Below are 19344 nucleotides of genomic sequence, written 5' to 3' on the forward strand. Positions count from 1 at the left end.
AGTGAGGTCATGGTCAAATAAAATCTGCGCGACTGACATAAAGATCATAAAATATTTCCATACACCAAATATAGATGACCTATGGCATATAGTATTAGATAAAAAGACCAAAACTCAAAAACTTAACTTTGACCACTGAACCATGAAAATGAGGTCAAGGTCAGATGACATCTGCCCGCTAGATAGGTACACCTTACAATCATTCCATACAACAAATATAGTAGACCTATTGCATATAGTATGAGAAAAACAGACCAAAACACAAAAATTTAACTATAACCATTGAACCATGAAAATGACGTCAAGGTCAGATGACACCTGCCAGTTGGACATGTACACCTTACAGTCCTTCCATACACCGAATATACTAGCCCTATTGCTTGTAGTATCTGAGATATGGACTTGACCACCAAAACTTAACCTTGTTCACTGATCCATGAAATGAGGTCGAGGTCAAGTGAAAACTGTCCGACAGACATGAGGACCTTTCAAGGTACGCACATATCAAATATAGTTATCTTATTACTTATAATAAGAGAGAATTCAACATTACAAAAAATCTCAACTTTTTTTTCAAGTGGTCACTGAACCATGAAAATGAGGTCAAGGACATTGGACATATGACTGACGGAAACTTCGTAACATGAGGCATCTATATACAAAGTATGAAGCATCAAGGTCTTCCACCTTCTAAAATATAAAGCTTTTAAGTAGTTAGCTAACACCGCCGCCGCCGGATCACTATCCCTATGTCGAGCTTTCTGCAACAAAAGTTGCAGGCTCGACAATAAATCGTGTAAAGCCATAGTCACCACGGATGCAAGAAAAAATCGGCGCAAATGAAATGCAGATCGGCGCAAATGCAAAACGCCGTTTAAATCACATACGGTTTACGGGGAAGCAATACTATTATTTTTCTTTTTAAGTTTAAGACCTGCTTTAATATAATCAGTTTAAGTAATTTGAATTAGTTTGAATAATTTCAACGGGAAATCTCGGGGTTTTTTTTCATCATCAACAAGGTATTTTGTATTCAAATATGTTCCTGTATAAATATAAAGTCATTCGTTATCTTCAATAGACTATTGACTGAAATAAAAACAAATAGAAAAAACAATTTTGTGCGAGTTTAAATACATTTTCCCCTATGATCCATTCATGTCTTTTATTTTCCCGACAAGGTCCGAATTTTGTAACTCAACCCTTATATTTTCGATAAAATTCTTTATCATTTAAATGATATATTATACCTTTCCTATAACAAAATTCATATTTCAAGGAAATTGACTGAAATCAGTTAAAGAACTTGAATAAATCTGACCGCAGTCTTTTCAAGCAAATTTATGTTATTTAATTTTTCGTTCAGGTCCGAGTTTTCACACCCCAACGAATTTTTCATATAATTATTTTTTTTTATCATATAACTGAACATGTAGTTTCAAAAAATCTAAAGTTGAAAGATAACCATTGAATATTAAAAAAGTTATTGAAGTTAGAATTAGTCCGACCATAGATTTTCAGGTCCCTTTAGGTCTTTTCATTTCTCCGTTCAGGTCCAACTTTTAGCATCAAATTTTTTTTTTAATTTAAAACATTTTAAATTTTAATGAAATATGAATATTTACAATTAATAAAATTCCAATTTGAAGAAATTCCATTCAATAATAAAAAAAGTTATTGCAATTTGAATAATTTTAGTCGTATACTTTCAGGTCCACTTTCAGGTCTTTAGTGTAACCCATTACTTTATTGACTTCCGGTGTGTAAAATGAAAGTAGAAAACGCAAGTTGAAAGTTAAAAAAAAAACGTGACTAGTGTAAGAAATTATGATTGATGTCATTATCTTATATGACGGAATATATTTTATGATTGCAAACCATTATGTCTAAAGAAGAAACTCAAACCAACATAAGAGATAAAGTTACACAATACGAAACATTTCTGAACGAAAAGCTTAGAAAAGATTTAAGGTTTGTACAGCATATCATATATTAATATGTAAACTTGCTTCTAATAACTCTACCCTATGTTGTGACAATACAGTTGTATCGTTTTGTATTTATCTTATTATTTTACCACAAGATTTCAATCTTATATACATTCACAGGGTCGTCCATGACCATGGCATGGTCAGAAATGGATACACTCAAAATTTTACCATCTTAAGAGCGGGTAATAATGGGGTACTTCCATGAAAATAATGATTAAAATTTTACCAAATGACTTTAACAGTCATGCCGATAAAATGTACATAGATAGATAGATATAGGAAGATGTGGTATAAGTGTCAATGAGACAACTCTCTATCCAAGTAACAATTTATAAAAGTAAACCATTAAAGGTCAAGGTATGGTCTTCAACATGGAGCTTTGGTTCACAGCGAACAGAAAGCTACAAAAATACTAGTGTAAAACCGTGTTCAATTGGACGGTAAAAATATTGACTAATTTTGACGAATCATTGTTAAATTTTGTCCAAAATACCAGTTACAATAATTTTTTTAGACCTCTGACGTGTATAAATAAGGATTTTTTTATGATTCACAGTAATATTTTAACCGATTTGACACTAACAGTAGCCAAAAATGTTTGACGTCTGGTGAGTAAATGGCATTAATACCCTCTCTTCAGCACAAGCAAATTTAACAATAAATTAAAATTCATTGTACTGTTTAAGAAAAAAAAAGTCGTTGGTCTAGCCACATAACCATATAACTCCTTCGTGCTGTGATGATTTTCGAGGTAATCATAATTGAAATTAATTGTGAAATTAGCAAAGTAACCCTCATGAAAAAAATTCCTACTTAAAAACATTTATGGTCAATAGTTGAACATGTTTATAACATGAAACATGACATCACAAGCTTTACTAATCTTTAACAATAACAATAAACAAACTGTAGATATATATATACATAAAGCATAATTCATACATTGCAAAAATAGTAATAATATACATGATATACTGATATATAAAGACACAAGCATACAAATGTTACTAGACCCCCTCTTACTAAGCCAACATTTCAAAATAGGAAGCATGAGTTTACACTTTTATCTTTCAAAAGCTTCATCCAAAGAACAATGAATCAGTCGAGTAGTCTAGGTAATAATATTGTAATTGTTAATTTCATGATGAAATGTTGTATTTCCATTCTTTCAGTAAAATATTAGAGCAGAGGGATGAAGTGTACAAACAAACAGCTGAATATCTTCAATTAAAAACAGTCATAGAAACAATTAAGGTAATTATGTTCGATGATCATATATAACCTTATACATGTACATGTATAATATCTCTACTACAGGAATGTAATTGTCATTGATAATAGATAAAACAGTTAATCATTTGCAGTCATTTTGTTCACAGAAAGCTCTTCCCATCAAGAAAGGATTGAAAACAATTCCAAATATCTAGTTTAATGTGACAAAGAAGTGATCTTTCGAAAAATACTGTATATTAGGAAAGATATGAAATTTGAATTAAAATCGACATTATGCAATAAAAAACTACTATCATGAATATGGTTCAGTCCCTTTTGGAAACTTGTCAAGAAATTTTAAAGAAGAAGTCATTCATCTTCCCAGTAAGGCTTGTAGACATAAGGATTGATACTTTGAAAAGCATGATGACATTAGATAAATTTTGTACTATTTGACCTTTTTGAAAAGGTCAGGGTCATAGAAAATTCAGAAAGCACATGAAAATCACCTACATGTATTCCAAAACAACCCATAGTTAAATGCTAACTATTAAGTTAAGTGGAAAATGTTTTGGTGTGGTCTCATAGACCAGCATGTATGTTAATAATATGAGTCTACTTATAATTACTTCAACCTTTCATCAAGTAAATTTAAATTAGAAGCACATAACAAGCATCATCTACCAAAGTTATGATTGGTTTTTGGCTTATAATCTGTCACAAGATGAGAAAAAATCTCCTTCAACTTTGTATAGTTATGCTAAGAACATTTTTAAGGTAGCACAATACAAAGATTTTTTCACCCGCAATGTGACAACTTTAAACTGATGCAATTTCTTTCATCCAGCTTTAAATTTTGTAAATGAGGTACCAAAAGAAAGAAGAAAGATTAATCTTTCAAATTGTGATAATTTTATTATGACATAATTATTACATAATTTTTATTATTATGTATCCTATAAAAACCAAATTTTCTAACATATAATTGAATACCTCTTTGTTCTATAAACATTGTCTTCTTAGTCTTAAGCATAGTAGGGATCTTATTTATTATATTAATAGATGAATGATAGCATTCAGACCAGTAATTCATTTCATAAACGAAATACAAGATGGTCACACTTCATCTAAAAATAAATTTATATTACATACTGAAATGACAGGAACAAATCCATTATTGTAACTTACCAGTACAATGCTTAAATAGATATAAGAAGATACAATGTGACCATGTTTATTTTGTGTTTTTTATTTTTATTTTTATAGCAAACAGATTATACAAAAGAAGAACTGAAGACTAAGATAGATTTAGGATGCAACTTTTATGTTCAAGCTAAAGTGTAAGAATGTCTTATAGACCAACGATTTTTTGTTTATAGATATAAGAAGATGTGGTATGAGTGGCAATGTGACAACTCTCCATCTAAGTCACAATCTGTACAAGTAAACCATTACAGGTCAAAGGACGGTCTTTAACAGGGAGCCTTGGCTCATTGAAAATTATATATAAATGGGAAAAATTGGTACAAAAGGTTGTAGGATAATAAATTACAACACGATCTCCTTCACTTGTTCAAAAACAAACACAAACCATTAAAAAAAATTCTGAAGCAAGCTACTATTATTATGCATATGGGAAGGTTCCTTTATGAGCATTCATGTCTTGCAGACACATCAGTTAATTTAAATATGAGCATTGCATGAATTCCCAATTGCATATACAATTTTTATCTTGAAGATAACACTCACTACCAAGACACATGTCAATTTATTATTCATTATTTGAATAAATTTAAAAGTTTTTTTAATTTGAACTTAAATGTCTAAACTTCAAAATAACTTATTAATGTATTTATGAACAAAGAAAGCCAATGTACATGTGTAATTGTTTACAACAAAGAGTTGTTATTTATTTTGCAGACCTGACACATCAATGATATTTGTTAATATTGGATTTGGGTTTTATGTGGAACTTACCCATGATGAAGCATTGAAGTTTATTACAAAGAAAACCGATAATTTAGATGAAAAAGCAAAGATCCTGACAAAAGATGCCACATCAGTTAAAGCTCACATAAAATTAGTATTAGAGGTAACAAACTTGTTCTGTTTTGTGTTCTATATGTTGTCAGTACTATCAATCTACTAATCTGTGATGTATATTGGATTGGTTGCTATTTTTGTAAAAATAAGCTTTAGTTTTTTTCTTTAATGAAAGAGCAGAGTTACCTATTTCTTTTGGTGTCACTCTATTGGTCAGACCTTTTAATTTCCTGATTTTAGTTATAAATTTTTTTTTTTTGGGGGGGGGGGGAAAGGTTGGGGGCATTCTCTCTATAATGTAACCTGTAAAATCTACCTCCAAGTGCATATTAGTTGAAAACATATGTAAACATCAAAAATTAAAGAAGGGAAAATGTAGATCATTTAACTAATAGAACGAAATTCATAACAGTGTGGTCGACAGTAAAACGTTTATTAGTAATTGTACTGAAAAGTTTACCTTTAACTTGTTTGTCGTGGGCGATGATTTTATGCTCACTCAGTCTATCGGAGGCCTTCAAGTGGGGATTTAAATAATCATTTGTTACACATTTTGATACATAAAATGAAACTTTCTTTTCACATATCATTTAAGGAATTTATTTTAAATAATTGTTATACCATCACTTACAACAGTTTCACTTTTAAGAATATTAATGTCCAGAGCTGATATCAATAAATAATAATAAAAAAAAAAAGTTTATTCATGGTAAAAAAAAAAAAAAAAAAAAAAACTTTTAAGTTAATAGGGACCCGCATTATTTCAGAAAATATCTTATTGATTAAGAGAACAAAAACTTCTACGTTGTGATCATTTAAGAGTGGCCTTCTATTTATTCAATGCTAACCATGTGGGCTTTGGTTTTTTTTTATATACCATAAATCGATTCGTTCATTCAGATATTTGTCAGTTTGCCTTGGCTCTTCAAGTCCAACACACAACTTCTCACGAAATTGGTATTTTTCTTACAAAAATTACATCCATGTGATGTATTCTTTTCATGGAGAATGAATGTTGCACCTTATTTTATTTGTTATCGTTTTTTTTTTTTTTTGTGTGTATCATTGACGTATAAGACAACCTGAATCTTCTTTCAAATTTAAAACATACGAGATGGCAATTATGACACAAAATAACTAAATTAAACTTACAGCAGAAGAAAGATAATGAACATCGCTTTTATAGTCTTCTAAATATCGAAGACGCGTGGTCTTTTTAAAAATGATGTAAATTTATAAAGGAAACAACAAACAAAATAGTTCGAATATTTATATTGGAAAAAGTAACGGTGTGTAAATCATAACAATTATTTTATTTCAATGAAAATCAAACTTGAATTTTTTCCGCTGCGAGCAAATTTTTAATTTTGGTGGCATTTTGAAAATCAATAAATCTTGTATTCTTGTTGGAAGCTGCACTGTGTAGTTTATACCCGTTTTTTTCAATGCCACACAAATCCAACACAGACAAAAAAAATGGTAGGTTCAAGAAATAATTGATGCAAACTATACTTTATTGTAGTTTTAACATGGGTAGGCATTATATTCGTGATTATTTTTGCCCGAGCGATATCGAAAAACTACTATAAAAAGTGTCCTAGTTCAGTGAAAATGTACGTCATACTTATTTCCTAAACAAATAAATAAACAAACATTAATTAACATACAACACTACCAAAGGCCAGAGACTCCTTACTTGTATGATTTTGTAAAAAAATGCATCTTTTTAAAACAGTCGAAAACAAAATTGTCTGTCCAATGGAAAAGTCGAAGCCCAAAAAAGATGAACAGTGCATTATAGAAACATAGAAGCTGGTTGCAAAAGTTGACGACAAGATCTATTTTATAACTTGAGTATGGCCTAATACTATTAACCTGAAATAAATATATTTATAGCAATTCCCTTGATACGAAAGATCTACATGTTGCCTTGGGCTTTTTTTTCTTTTTTTTTTTGCTCTTTGGTTGGGTTTTTGTCTCAATGACAATTCAATTTTCATTCTTATCATAGATATAACTGCATGTTAAAATAAGAATATGCATGAAGTGTGATAGGCAATCAGACACATTCTTTCCAGGGACCAACAGGCGTTATCAAGCTATAGGTCCCCGTATGGCCTTCGACCATTAGCAAAATACACACTTTATAGAATGAAAGCTCCAAGAGGTCTTGGGATGAAAAAAACAAACATAAAAGATGAGCGAGAAAAAAAATAGGGATACCGCATGGAAATTGGAAAATGGTCCGCAACATTAATTTAGTCAACTCACTTAGTTGAAATTAAAAAACTGGCGAATTTTAGCCTTTTGCAATGGATGTGATGTATGTTTAAAAAAAAAATCATGGTTTGTTTGGACATTTTTATAAATCAAGTCTTGTTTTTAAATTATTTGCAAGTAAGTTTTAAGTCATGAACAAATAATCACTCACAGAAAGACGTCAAATCCATCAACAAAAGAAAAAAATTAATAGACGACCGACAACGCACAGAATATCATGTATGTGTTCCGGACCATATGAGTATTTGGACCATACGCATATATCATGACCATAAGGGTATACTAATATGGTCCAACCATACACGTATGGTCCAAATACTCATAAGGTCCGGAACATATTTTATTTGCGATCACAAATGCACGAAGACGTCCATTTCTATGTAAATTGGGTCGATTTTTTTTATATAGATAAGATGAATGCGTTTCTGTTGCCAAGTGTTTTTCACAAGTATAGTAGCAGTATAGCAGAACGGCTTAAGTTTCCTATATACACCAAATGATACATTTTGCCAATACAATAACGTAAATGCATGCAAATTTCACAAGGTTTAATCCAAATAGCTTTCTTACTATCCAATAACTTTCAAGTACGAAAAAGACAGGGCAGAAGTATATTTTGTCTTTATGTTTCGTATTTGCACAACTTTTGAAAGTGGATTATGCATTCGTTCTAAAATAAAATTAGACCAGATAAAAGTTAAAAGATTACATAACTCGACAATCGCAATTGTAAAATCCGAAAAAGATAATCAATCAATACATGCATTCAGTAAGTCATTCTTTTTTTCTGAAAGAACATGGCTTTGCGATATCTTATTATGAAAATTGATTGTCGAAACATAACAAAAACACAAGTAAAGGACGTTTAATTAATCAATATAAATCAAAACACAAATTCCTGATTAGTATTTCGATTTATTTTATATAGGCGTTGAGAACCTTTGGTGACCCCACGGTTTAAATGTTTATATTAAGGACGTCGTGAGCAATGGGCGTTATAGACGAACGTTCACCTAATCTGTCCCAGTCAATGGGATATTAAAGTGCGCCAATCAATGTCCATAGCCACACTGTTATGAATTCGATACTATGTTATTATCAACTTTTTAAATTTTGAAAATACCTTTAATACTTACTTGCATGTATAACCTGCCACATTCATTTGGTTTGGTGGTTATTGTAGGTTCATGTCTGTGGTATTTGATTTTCGAATACTTTATTGTTTCACATTTTTCCTGTTGGTGTCTTTTATAGCTGCCTATCAGTATGGCTTTTTCTCATTCTGGGAGGCTGTTAGATAGCCTATAACTGCTTACATGCACTTCTTATGAACTCTGATGGATAGTTTTCTCATTGGCAATCATACCACATTTTTATATAAGTAAAAATATACTCTTTGTGCATTCTTGCACATGAGGCTAATAGCTGAACATATACCTTTTCATAAGAAAAAGTGGCATAGAATTTTCTAATGTCTCACGTCATATTTGTAGTCCGAAGCAAGAAATAATTACTTAATCATCACAAGTACTACTGGTCATATTAAAATTTAAACAAACAGGATCTAATGATAAAAATTTAATTACAGTGGATTAAAAAAACAGAAATTGTTCGCATCTTGTTTTTTGCAATAAAGTTTATTTATTTATTTCAGGGTTTAAGAGAACTACAACAGATAGCAAGAGAACCTGAGAAAAAGCCATATAGAGATGTGTTGTCTTGAATACAGATGATGTAAAATTGTTAACAGAAAACTCTCCTGTAATGATTGAAGAGTACCGGAAATCTAGAGAATATTGGTTCTTGTCTCCAAGCATTTGACCTATCTACTATTTTGTAAAGAAGCATATAAAATCAGGTGTCAAATTAAAAATATTGTGAAATAAATGTATTAATCATTGAAATTTTGGCATCCTCAAATATATAGGCAACACTAGTTTACTGATAAATCTATTGAGAAGATACAAATCTAGGTAGAAAAAACTTGTGGAATCCCAAAAACTCATATAGGAGGGAAAATAGGGGTTTAGACTAGTTGAGCATCTCCTGCTTTGCATACAAGTTCATACTCTGCCAAAATGTCTGGGTCCAGAATAAAATAGACTACCATTCTAGTATTTTAAAATGTAAGACTATTAAATCATACCAAAGTTATTCGAGATATATATATATAGAGACACTTTGTATCTGTCTGGCAGACATGTTCACATGAATAAATCTTTCTGTTCACCAAATAAATTTAACATATTGCTTATGGACAAAATCATGAAAACTTAACATTGACCAATAAAAATGAGATGATGTCCGATAAATCCTGCCAAATGGACATGATCACCTTACAATTATTTCATACACTGAATGCAGTAGTAGAAATACTGCTTCTTGTATTTGAGGAAAAAGACCAATCACAAGAAGTTACCTTGATAACTGATCTCTGTTATGATACCAAGGTCCAGTGGAGATGAAGACCTTGCAAGAAATACATATACATGTACTAAATATATTCATAATAAGCAAAAAAATACTGTGAAAATAAAATTTCCAAGTTTTTTAAAGCAGTCACCTAACCCTAAAAAAAAACAAGGTCAAAGAATGAATATATGCTAATTGAAACTTTGTAAAATGAGGCATCTGTATACAAGGTATTCAGTATAAGGACTTATGCTTTCTGAAATATAAAGCTTTATACAACTAGCTTGCAGTGTGCTTTTTGCACATTGCCAAAGGTTGTACAATGCCCTTATCCAATTTTACTTTTTGTAAGATGACCTATATTTACATGAACTTAAAATCTTGTTTCTGCTTTAAAAAGATTCAAAATTGACAACCAGAGCATTCTGAACTAAAATAATCAAACATTTGTTGATATTGATATGATTCATCTATTCAAGTCAAATGAAATCCTTTGTGATCACCTCAAACAAAATTGTTTTCAAATCTCAGGAACCTTGGCAATGGATTATAAGATCAAACTGGCCAATAACTACTAACTCTTGTATACTGAAAGTTTCATTCCTTCTTCTTTAAAGTATAATAAAGTATTATTAAATGAAATTGGACAGTCTAGTCTACCAAATTGTTTCAGTCTGCAGAAAATCCTTTGAGGTTGAGAGATTCCATCCAATCCAAACATTTCACATTTATACTGCCATCCTTAGTGATTGCTTTGATTTGTCCATCTGTGCCAGACAGATAGCCTGAAAAGACAGTTTACACCTGTATTGTCTATTAAAAATTTAATAAATAAAAATTGGGTAATGTGTCATGCCCCCATTTGCATATCATGTTATAAAGGGACATAAATCAAGAACAGTAACACTGAGACCACCTCATTTGTTCTTGATCTGAGTTTTGTCGTAATAAGCAGTGTATATAAAAAAAAAATCATTTGATAGAGGCTAACTTAATTTAGAGAAAGGAAAAGAAAAATTCACAATTTGTTTCCCTTTCTAAAGGGACGAAACTCTAGAAAGGTATAAGTGACATCAACCAAATTCAAACTTGATCTGTGTTTTCTGGTAATAAGCCTTGTGTTTTGTTTCATAACATTTGGTTGAGGCAAACTTAAGTTAGAGAACAGAAACCGCTTTTTTTGGACATACTGATGTTCAAAAGTACAGACAGATAAGGTAACACTTAATTCCCCCTCAGCTATGACAGGGGCATACAAAATTACTATTCAGGTGACACTTGTTACGGTTAAACTTGTGTAAAATATACAACACAATTTTCAAATATAACTCCTTTTAGACATTTTTTGCAGAACACATAAAACTTATCTTGTCATTGTCAAAACATTGTTGTACTTTAATTATATTATTTTTGCAATCACTTTAAATCTTTAGTTGTAAACATTTTCAAAAGAGTAATTTAAAACATCAATATCATAAATATAAAAATTAACTATGCTTTTATTTATCCTATTCCGAGGTCAAAATTTGTAAGAAATAATGATTTCATAATGAAGGATTAAAATGGCAAAATGATATATTTCGATTACATAACTCTGACTATTTAAATGGTAGTTTAGATTACACATTTATATAACTAAGAGATTTCCATAACTGTATACCAAAGTCACTCAGTCAACTTTCACCTATTTAAAGTAAGGCAAACTAAAACATTTCTAAAACATGCACAAAGTATGCACAAACCTGAAAGTTTTTGTTTATTCTTTATAGATTCTGTCTTCTCCTCAATAATATTAAGTTTTTCATCACAAGTTACACTGTTCCCTTCTAAATCAATTGAGGTAGAAGTATCTGGAATTTTGATATTGATATCACCTACAATATAAAATTTTAAATACATGAAAGTTATCATGGTTTCCCTAATTTTCACCCATTAATTATCATATATTTTTATACAGTTTTCTAACAAGATAACTTAACAGAGGAGATAACTTAGACATCTTGCTTAAAATTCCAAAAAGGTAAGTTTTCAATGAGCCACATTTACCTGTTTCTGTTTCTATGGTAATTACATCTGGTCTAGAAATAAATATGTCTGTTGATCCATTGTTTACTTTAGCCTCTAAACTTCCATCAAGTGAATCTAAAAATATATCATAATACTGATCAACAATTGTATTCAAAACTTAAGAGGGTGTTTTATTAATTATTAAATCATATTGAGTACATAAATAACAATCTAATAAAAATTCTGTGTTAACAATTTTCCCACAAAGATCAGAAATGCTTGGTTCTACTCATTTTTAAATCATCCTATCAAATTGTGCACTTCAGATTTTTGAAGGTAGAATCATTAAGGCAAAATCTTAGGACCCAAAAGGTGTCTAAAACAGAAAGATGACTGGAGTGTTGTTAGATTCTTGTCAGATGTGCCAGAACAGCTTATTAAGCTTTTCATAGCTTCCCTTATCATAATGGAATGTGACTAATTTATACAATGTTTTTACATCTACCTATGATAAGATTTCCTTTATTTACAGTTGTCTTTGACACACCATGAGTATTCATAAGATTAATGTTTCCATGGTTACATGTAAACTCAGAATCAGTACTATAAACAGAAGTTGCATTTATATTTCCTTCCTCGACATTACATTTTATAGTCTGTCCTTGTATTCGGTCTGTTGAAATACTCTGAAAACACAAAAGAATATTTCATGAAAATTGATAACCTCTCATTCTTTTATCAATATGCATGTCAATTTTTATATATTTGTAACACTCAGAAACGTGTCCTTCCCCTCAAACGTATCCAATTCCACCAAACGTGTCCAAATGGACGTCACTGAACTGCAAAACATGTGTAGTTGTAAAAGGGCGCAAAAGCTAGTCATTTGTGTAAACGCCCAAACGTGTCCAATGCCCCAAACATGTCCATGTCAAGGTAATTTTTTTTCTTTACTGGAACTATAATTCTCGTCCATATTATAAGTACGTAGGTTATCTGGTTACAGACTTTTTTATTAGCATATACTCATTTTACTATTTCATTTAAAATTTATTACAAATAAATTACTTGGTCTTTTTTTAACAGTATAACCTGGGTAAAATGAGGGCGTAAGTTCTGCTATGTTGGATTTAAATGTAAGCAGACATACTCAGTTAAATTGTAGATATTAAATAAGATACCTCGTGTAAGGAGACTGTACCTTTCTCTGCGCATTTAAAAAACTTTTGAAGCAATTTATTGGTTTTATGGTGCCATTAGCTGTATTTTAGAAGGCAACTTTTTTTTTAATTTCCGCAACTTTTCATTAAAACGTAATCTTTTACATAACGAAGATTTGAGTAGTTTCTTACTGAAGTCCAATAAAAGAATCAGTCTTTACTTGCTCTTACATTTGTTTTTAGATTAAAGTCCCAGTTGGAACCCCACTTTTTTTGAAGGATCAATGCATTTGAATGGGGACATGTGTTTGGAATTTTTTAAAAATTTGTTAAAAAAAAACACCTGATAACCAGTTTAAGAGCTTTTAAAATATCAGAATTGTTGACAAAATGGAAGTAATTCTGCTGAAAAACCTGCCGTGCAATATTTGCATTAATATAAAAGGCAGCATCGGAGATTTATTCAACAGTATCTATAAAAATCCTATGTATGTTTGTTCTAAAAGACTTGCAACTGCACAATAATCATTTTCATTCAAAAGTCAATTCACATATATGTTAAATTTGCAATAATTTTTTTATGCTAATCTTTAACAACCAGCTTTGAACAAACTAATGCTAATAAATGTCAAACCACTCCCCAACTATGTCCCCTATCGTAGAATTGCCGTAAATGATATTGATTTCATGTAGTACATGTATTAGCTAAAAGACATGAGACGTTCTGGTGTTTAATAGTGGACACGTTTTGGCGAAAAACAATTATCGGACACGTTTGAGGGTTATGAAATCGGACACATTTGGGCAACATTTAATATTACGGACACTTTTGGGGGTATTAGACAGGTTTGGGGGAATCAGACACTTTTGGGGGAAAGGACACGTTTGGGAGTGTTACATATTGAATCACAATTGTTATAAATAGTTGATAGTCCTCAAAAGGCTTAATTTCAATGTAGCAACTAACATAAAAATTTAGATTTCAACAAGCATAGCTGTAAAATAAATCAACAAAAAACTTATGACACAGCTATGGATGCTGCACAAACTTATTTTTTTTTCAAAAATCATAATTATGAATACTATTTGAATAATGTCTTTCAGTGACCATTTCCTTCATTATGCATGTTAGTCAAAAAATTAATGAACCAGTTTTTCTGTTAATAACATTTCATACTGATAAATATTGGAGCATTTTAAAGAAATGATAAAATTAAAGCTTGACTTATCTCCCCTTGACCATTTTAAAAACCCTATCAATGTTTACTATGATGGTCAATAACAGAATGGAAGTAGTATCGAAAAAAAAGTTATTTCTCAAATGTCACAGTCACTTAAGACTTATAAATATCAAAATCAACAAATGATTTAAAATAATATACATCTCATGATTTCTCTGATTTTGTATCAGATGAAATAAAAATTATCATAGCCAATGCTGAGTCATTATTTCAGTTAAACTATAAATAGATGGCTGTTTATCATCCAGTGGCAGATTAATGCACAGTAAAGACAAGAACTTTATAATTCTAATTTGAATAGAAACCTTGCTTTGCACTACACCAACATGCCAAGCTAGATTTTAAATATGCTAGTTAACAATGGAACAGTTCACCCTAATCAGACACACTATTCTTACTCGAAGCTGAAAAGTCTTTCCTCATAATCCTAATTCAAATATTTTTTTGCATAGAAGCAGCAATATCAAGTTTCTAGTCTTTGATTTGACCTGGCCAGGGTTTGAATCCATAAGTCGATCAATTAAAAATGTTAGTACTTTCTCCTGCCCCTGTAACAGACATATCCAGATTACCCTGTACAACTGTCGGACAAAACAATATCACCAACATTACTCTTTACTTACTCCTGCCCCTGTAACAGACATGTCCAGATTACCCTGTACAATTTTCTGACAAACAATATCACCAACATTACTCTTTACTTACTCCTGCCCCTTTAACAGACATGTCCAGATTACCCTGTACAACTTTCTGACAAACAATATCACCAACATTACTCTTTACTGTCACATTTTCACCCTAAAACAGTTAATTTGTATTACAATTAAAACTAGCATACAAAAACAAGTATTTATTGATAGTGAATAAAACAAATAAGACTATATAGTTTTAAATGAAATTTATTTAGAATGAAACTTTGTCCATCAACATATTTGAACTTAAAACTGTTTGGTTGTTTTGTAAAGGCCCTCTTGGTTTTATGCTCTGATATGTTTGGCCATTTGGTCAGATATTGTAAGTTTCAAACCAAGTTTTTAGAAATGATTTCAAATGTATGTAAACTTGTATAACACATATATATTGACATAAACAGTAAGTGCAAAAATAGATTTTTTGAAGATATAAATGTCATAGACCAGACTCATAGTACATTTGTACCATGGAACAGAGGAGATGTGCTTTTATTCTTAAGTATTGTTGCACTTTAACTTATAAGGTTTGTGTAATGGGTTCAACCATGAGTAAATTGAGTATACATGTACATGTAAGTGTGCATCTACAGAGTAAGTACCTTCAGATTACGTAATGTACATAATGAGTTCTTTGTAGCAATTTTGATTTCATTGGTTTCCAAATTTCTAACAGACACTGATTTCCCGGTACATTCAACATTAAGATCTGTGTAAAAGAAAAATAAAGAAAAGCTTATATATTTATACTGGGACTTAATACTGGGACTGATATACTAACAATATATGATTTATGCTAGTAGACTATATAATTCATTTCAAGTCCATACAAAATATTTTTTTGTTGTTTGGACTTGCTCACACCTACAATCTCTTGTTGAAAGTTCAAACTTCAGTTGTAATTTTAATTTAATATTTTTTTTTTTACCTAAAATTATTTGAAAATTCAGCTTAAAGGTAAAGGTTTGAGACACCAAAGGATTGACTGTGGTACTGCATATGGTCACCTGCACTTCTCACACAGACAAGTAAAAAAAAACAATGCTTTTAAAAATGTTGTGCCTCTTTGTCACATTTTGTCTGGGTGTGTCTTTTATAGCTTACTGTATGGAGCTTACTCATTGTTGAAGCTATAGATTTACCTATAGTTGTACAACATCTTGATCATTTGGTTTCTGGTGAATAGTTGTCTCATTGACCATCACAACATATCTCTGTATTTAAAAGAAGAAGGACACTTGTTTGACAGTGTGATACAAATATACTATATATATAATTAAAAATCATCTATGATCTAAAAATATACCCGAGAGAGTGCCTTTCTCTCTGCATAAAAAAATATATAAAAGCTTGAAACATCTCTTATAGTGGTCCCTACATGCAAGTGGTTTGTTGCAAGGTAATTTTTCAACATGTTTTTCATGTGACATTCTTAATTTCAGATGATGCCCCCACTTGCATATCATATGAAGGTCGAGGCAAACTAAAGTTAGAGAATAAAAAAAAATAAAAATAGCATTTTTATATTTGTAAAGGGGCATACCTCTAGATAATTTAAAAGTGACACCACCAAAATTCGAATTTGATCTGTATTTTATGCTAATAAGCATTGTGTTTAAGTTTCATGACATTTGGTTGAGGCTAACTTGAGTAAGCATGGTAAGAGAACAGGGCAGAAACTAAAAATTCAGCATTTAGTCCATTTTTAAAGGGGCATACTCTAAAACAGCTAAAGTGACACTACAATAATTCAGGGTCACAAAAATTCAAGGTCACAAAAAATCAAAATTGATCTGTATTTTGTGGTAATAAGCATTGTGTGTATGTTTCATAACATTTGGTTGAGGCAAACTATAAAAGTAAGGGAACAGAAAAGAAAAATTAAAAAATTTAGCAATTTTTCCATTTGTAAAGAGGCATTACTTAAGAACGGTTATACATGTAGTGATGCCTAAATTACAAGGAAAATAATATCTGTATACTCGTAGTTAAATATGTATAGACAATACTTTCAGTGCAATAAGGAAAGATATGAAATGAACATTATGTACATATGTGTATAGGTAGAGGCAGGGGTGTCCTGCTTTCCATTGTATAAAGCACCCTATATTTTTAGATTTTAGTTGTGTACAGTAAATCTTATAAATAAATATTGATAGGGCCTAGATATTTTTACCTTTTATTGCGTAAATTATTTTATCAGTCCTTGAATATTTTAGATTTTATCTGTGTACAGTGAATTTAAAATTTTTAAGTTATTTGGGGAAATTTTTTAGTGTATAAATTTTAATTAACTCCCGTCTGGATGATATCCGTTGAGGAGGTGTCCCATAATTGGAAGGATTTACGTATAGAAGAAGAAGAAGATGCCACCAAAATTCAAACTTTATCTGTGTTTTGTGGTAATAAGCATTTTGTATAAGTTTCATAAGATTAAATTTAGTCAAAGTAAAGTTAGAGAACAGAAACCAGCATTTGGATGAACCAACTTACAGGTAAAACTTAATGACCCCTCTGCTTTGGCAGAGGACATAAAAATATTTGTGCAATTGCCATATATAAATTACCATAATTAATTGGCATCTGTATAGAACAAGTAGCTGGGAAATTCACCATTGTATTGAATTTGGCAGTTATTTTAATGTCATTTATATCTGATGTATCAATGTTAAAACTGTACAACTTTGTAAGAGCAGCAAGTGAAATGTTATTGATATGTTCTGTTTGAGATTCCTTCTCTTCTGGGGTATAATTAAGTCTGATGAACAATTTCCCCATGTCTGAATATTCCTGAGGATCTAACGATTCAATATCTAAACTGAATGGTACCGATATATTTAATCTTCCAAATCTTTCGACACCATGAAACCATGTTTCTAGGAGTCCTGGCTGAGATGTTTTTATTTTTGAAGTCTCAGTATCAACATTTGTTTTAGATGAGCAAGACTTATGAGATACAAGTATTCTAGACTTGATTGTTTTGGAGAGTATACTGTGCCTCTGACATAACAAGCTTCGCAATTTAAAGGTCATTTTGTTGCTGGGACAGTAAACCTAGTTCGCTAGTGAGTAGGTTGTTACACAATCCAAGACAGGAAACCAACGTTTGCTTATAAATTATATTTCAACGGACAGCACTGAATGGTTCCGGATTAATAAATTTTGTCAGAGTTGTCTTTCTTTGTATAGAACCGATCAACAAAAAGCACTTAAAAAAAAAAAAGAAAGATGTAATAGTTTCCAATGGTATGTAACTATCCGCCACATACCAAATAACATACAGGTTTACAACTATAACTTAGACTTAACATATTAGGACAGTGTCATTTTAATAATATAAGCTGAGATATATTATACATACGAGATCATTAGACATGATACATTTTACTGGAACTGAGACTATTATAGGCACATTATCTCAGTAGATCTACAAAGTGCAATTGCAATTTAAATATTTTATGAAACCTAGGACTAATCAAAAATTTGTAGGCCTATAGTAAGTCTTACTATACAAAACCTAGGACTAATCAAGGATTTGTATGGTAAGTCTTACTATACAAAACCTAGGACTAATCAAGGATTTGTATAGCAAGTCTTACTAAACAAATCTTTGGACTAATATTTGATATGATAGTGTAGTAGTTCCAAATGAAACGAACTGTCACTCAGTCATTTATTTGGAAATGATAGCATGGACATCCCGATGATACAATAAGGGACTGAAAGCCATGGTTCTCGGCTAACCACTACGCATTTGTTCATAGACAGTTGTTTGAGCGTCGCGTGATACAAGCGGATTCCAGTTTAGATTAACATAGTACTAGGTATTTCCTTGAAAAGGGTTTAAGAACACCATATGCTTAAACGAAGTTATGTTAATTAGAAACTGATAGAATGTCCAAGGATAAACTCGAATTTATCATAAATTAAACATAATGCATCACAAACTATCATGGATTCAAAAGTCTCAAAGCAAACAAATCCTGAATGTGGGATAGGGACCAAATGAAATTTCACAACAATGCGATGTTTAAAATGCTATTGCATATCAAGTAGCATTGATCTAATCATAAGTGGTTTCACTTAAAACTGACTTAATCACAAAATGATTTCTTCGTCATTATTTCCGAATGTTCAAAATCAAATGACAGAGAGGCATGATATATATATCACCATTCAAATTTATAATTCAAATATGCATCTCATACTAAATATATTTCTCATCAGGGCTAATTTCATTTTAACGTCTTTCAATCTTTTTTTCTGAAATTCATAATATAACAGCACAAATTGTGTACCAAATTAGTCT

At 30.8% G+C, this 19344-nt stretch overlaps 2 protein-coding genes across 2 annotated transcripts; one reads left to right on the forward strand and one right to left on the reverse strand.

Annotated features, from left to right (window-relative positions):
- Positions 1-1743: 1743 nt before the first annotated feature.
- LOC143048501 (protein UXT-like) lies at positions 1744-9430 on the forward strand. Its single transcript, XM_076222187.1, has 5 exons — positions 1744-1971; positions 3164-3245; positions 4470-4543; positions 5124-5295; positions 9181-9430. Exons 1-5 carry the CDS (start codon positions 1883-1885, stop codon positions 9247-9249), a joined length of 486 nt encoding a protein of 161 aa, XP_076078302.1. The 5' UTR covers positions 1744-1882; the 3' UTR covers positions 9250-9430.
- A 1089-nt stretch (positions 9431-10519) lies between these two features.
- On the reverse strand, positions 10520-18151 carry LOC143048491 (protein FAM185A-like). Its single transcript, XM_076222176.1, has 7 exons — positions 17603-18151; positions 15638-15744; positions 15052-15144; positions 12451-12631; positions 11985-12080; positions 11681-11812; positions 10520-10723 (listed from the first exon to the last, which is right to left on the reverse strand). The coding sequence occupies exons 1-7, from the start codon at positions 18066-18068 to the stop codon at positions 10608-10610; spliced, it is 1191 nt and encodes a 396-aa protein (XP_076078291.1). The 5' UTR covers positions 18069-18151; the 3' UTR covers positions 10520-10607.
- Between the last annotated feature and the right edge of the window lie 1193 nt (positions 18152-19344).

Source organism: Mytilus galloprovincialis, chromosome 1 (genome assembly GCF_965363235.1).
Source record: "Mytilus galloprovincialis chromosome 1, xbMytGall1.hap1.1, whole genome shotgun sequence".
NCBI lineage: Eukaryota > Metazoa > Mollusca > Bivalvia > Mytilida > Mytilidae > Mytilus > Mytilus galloprovincialis.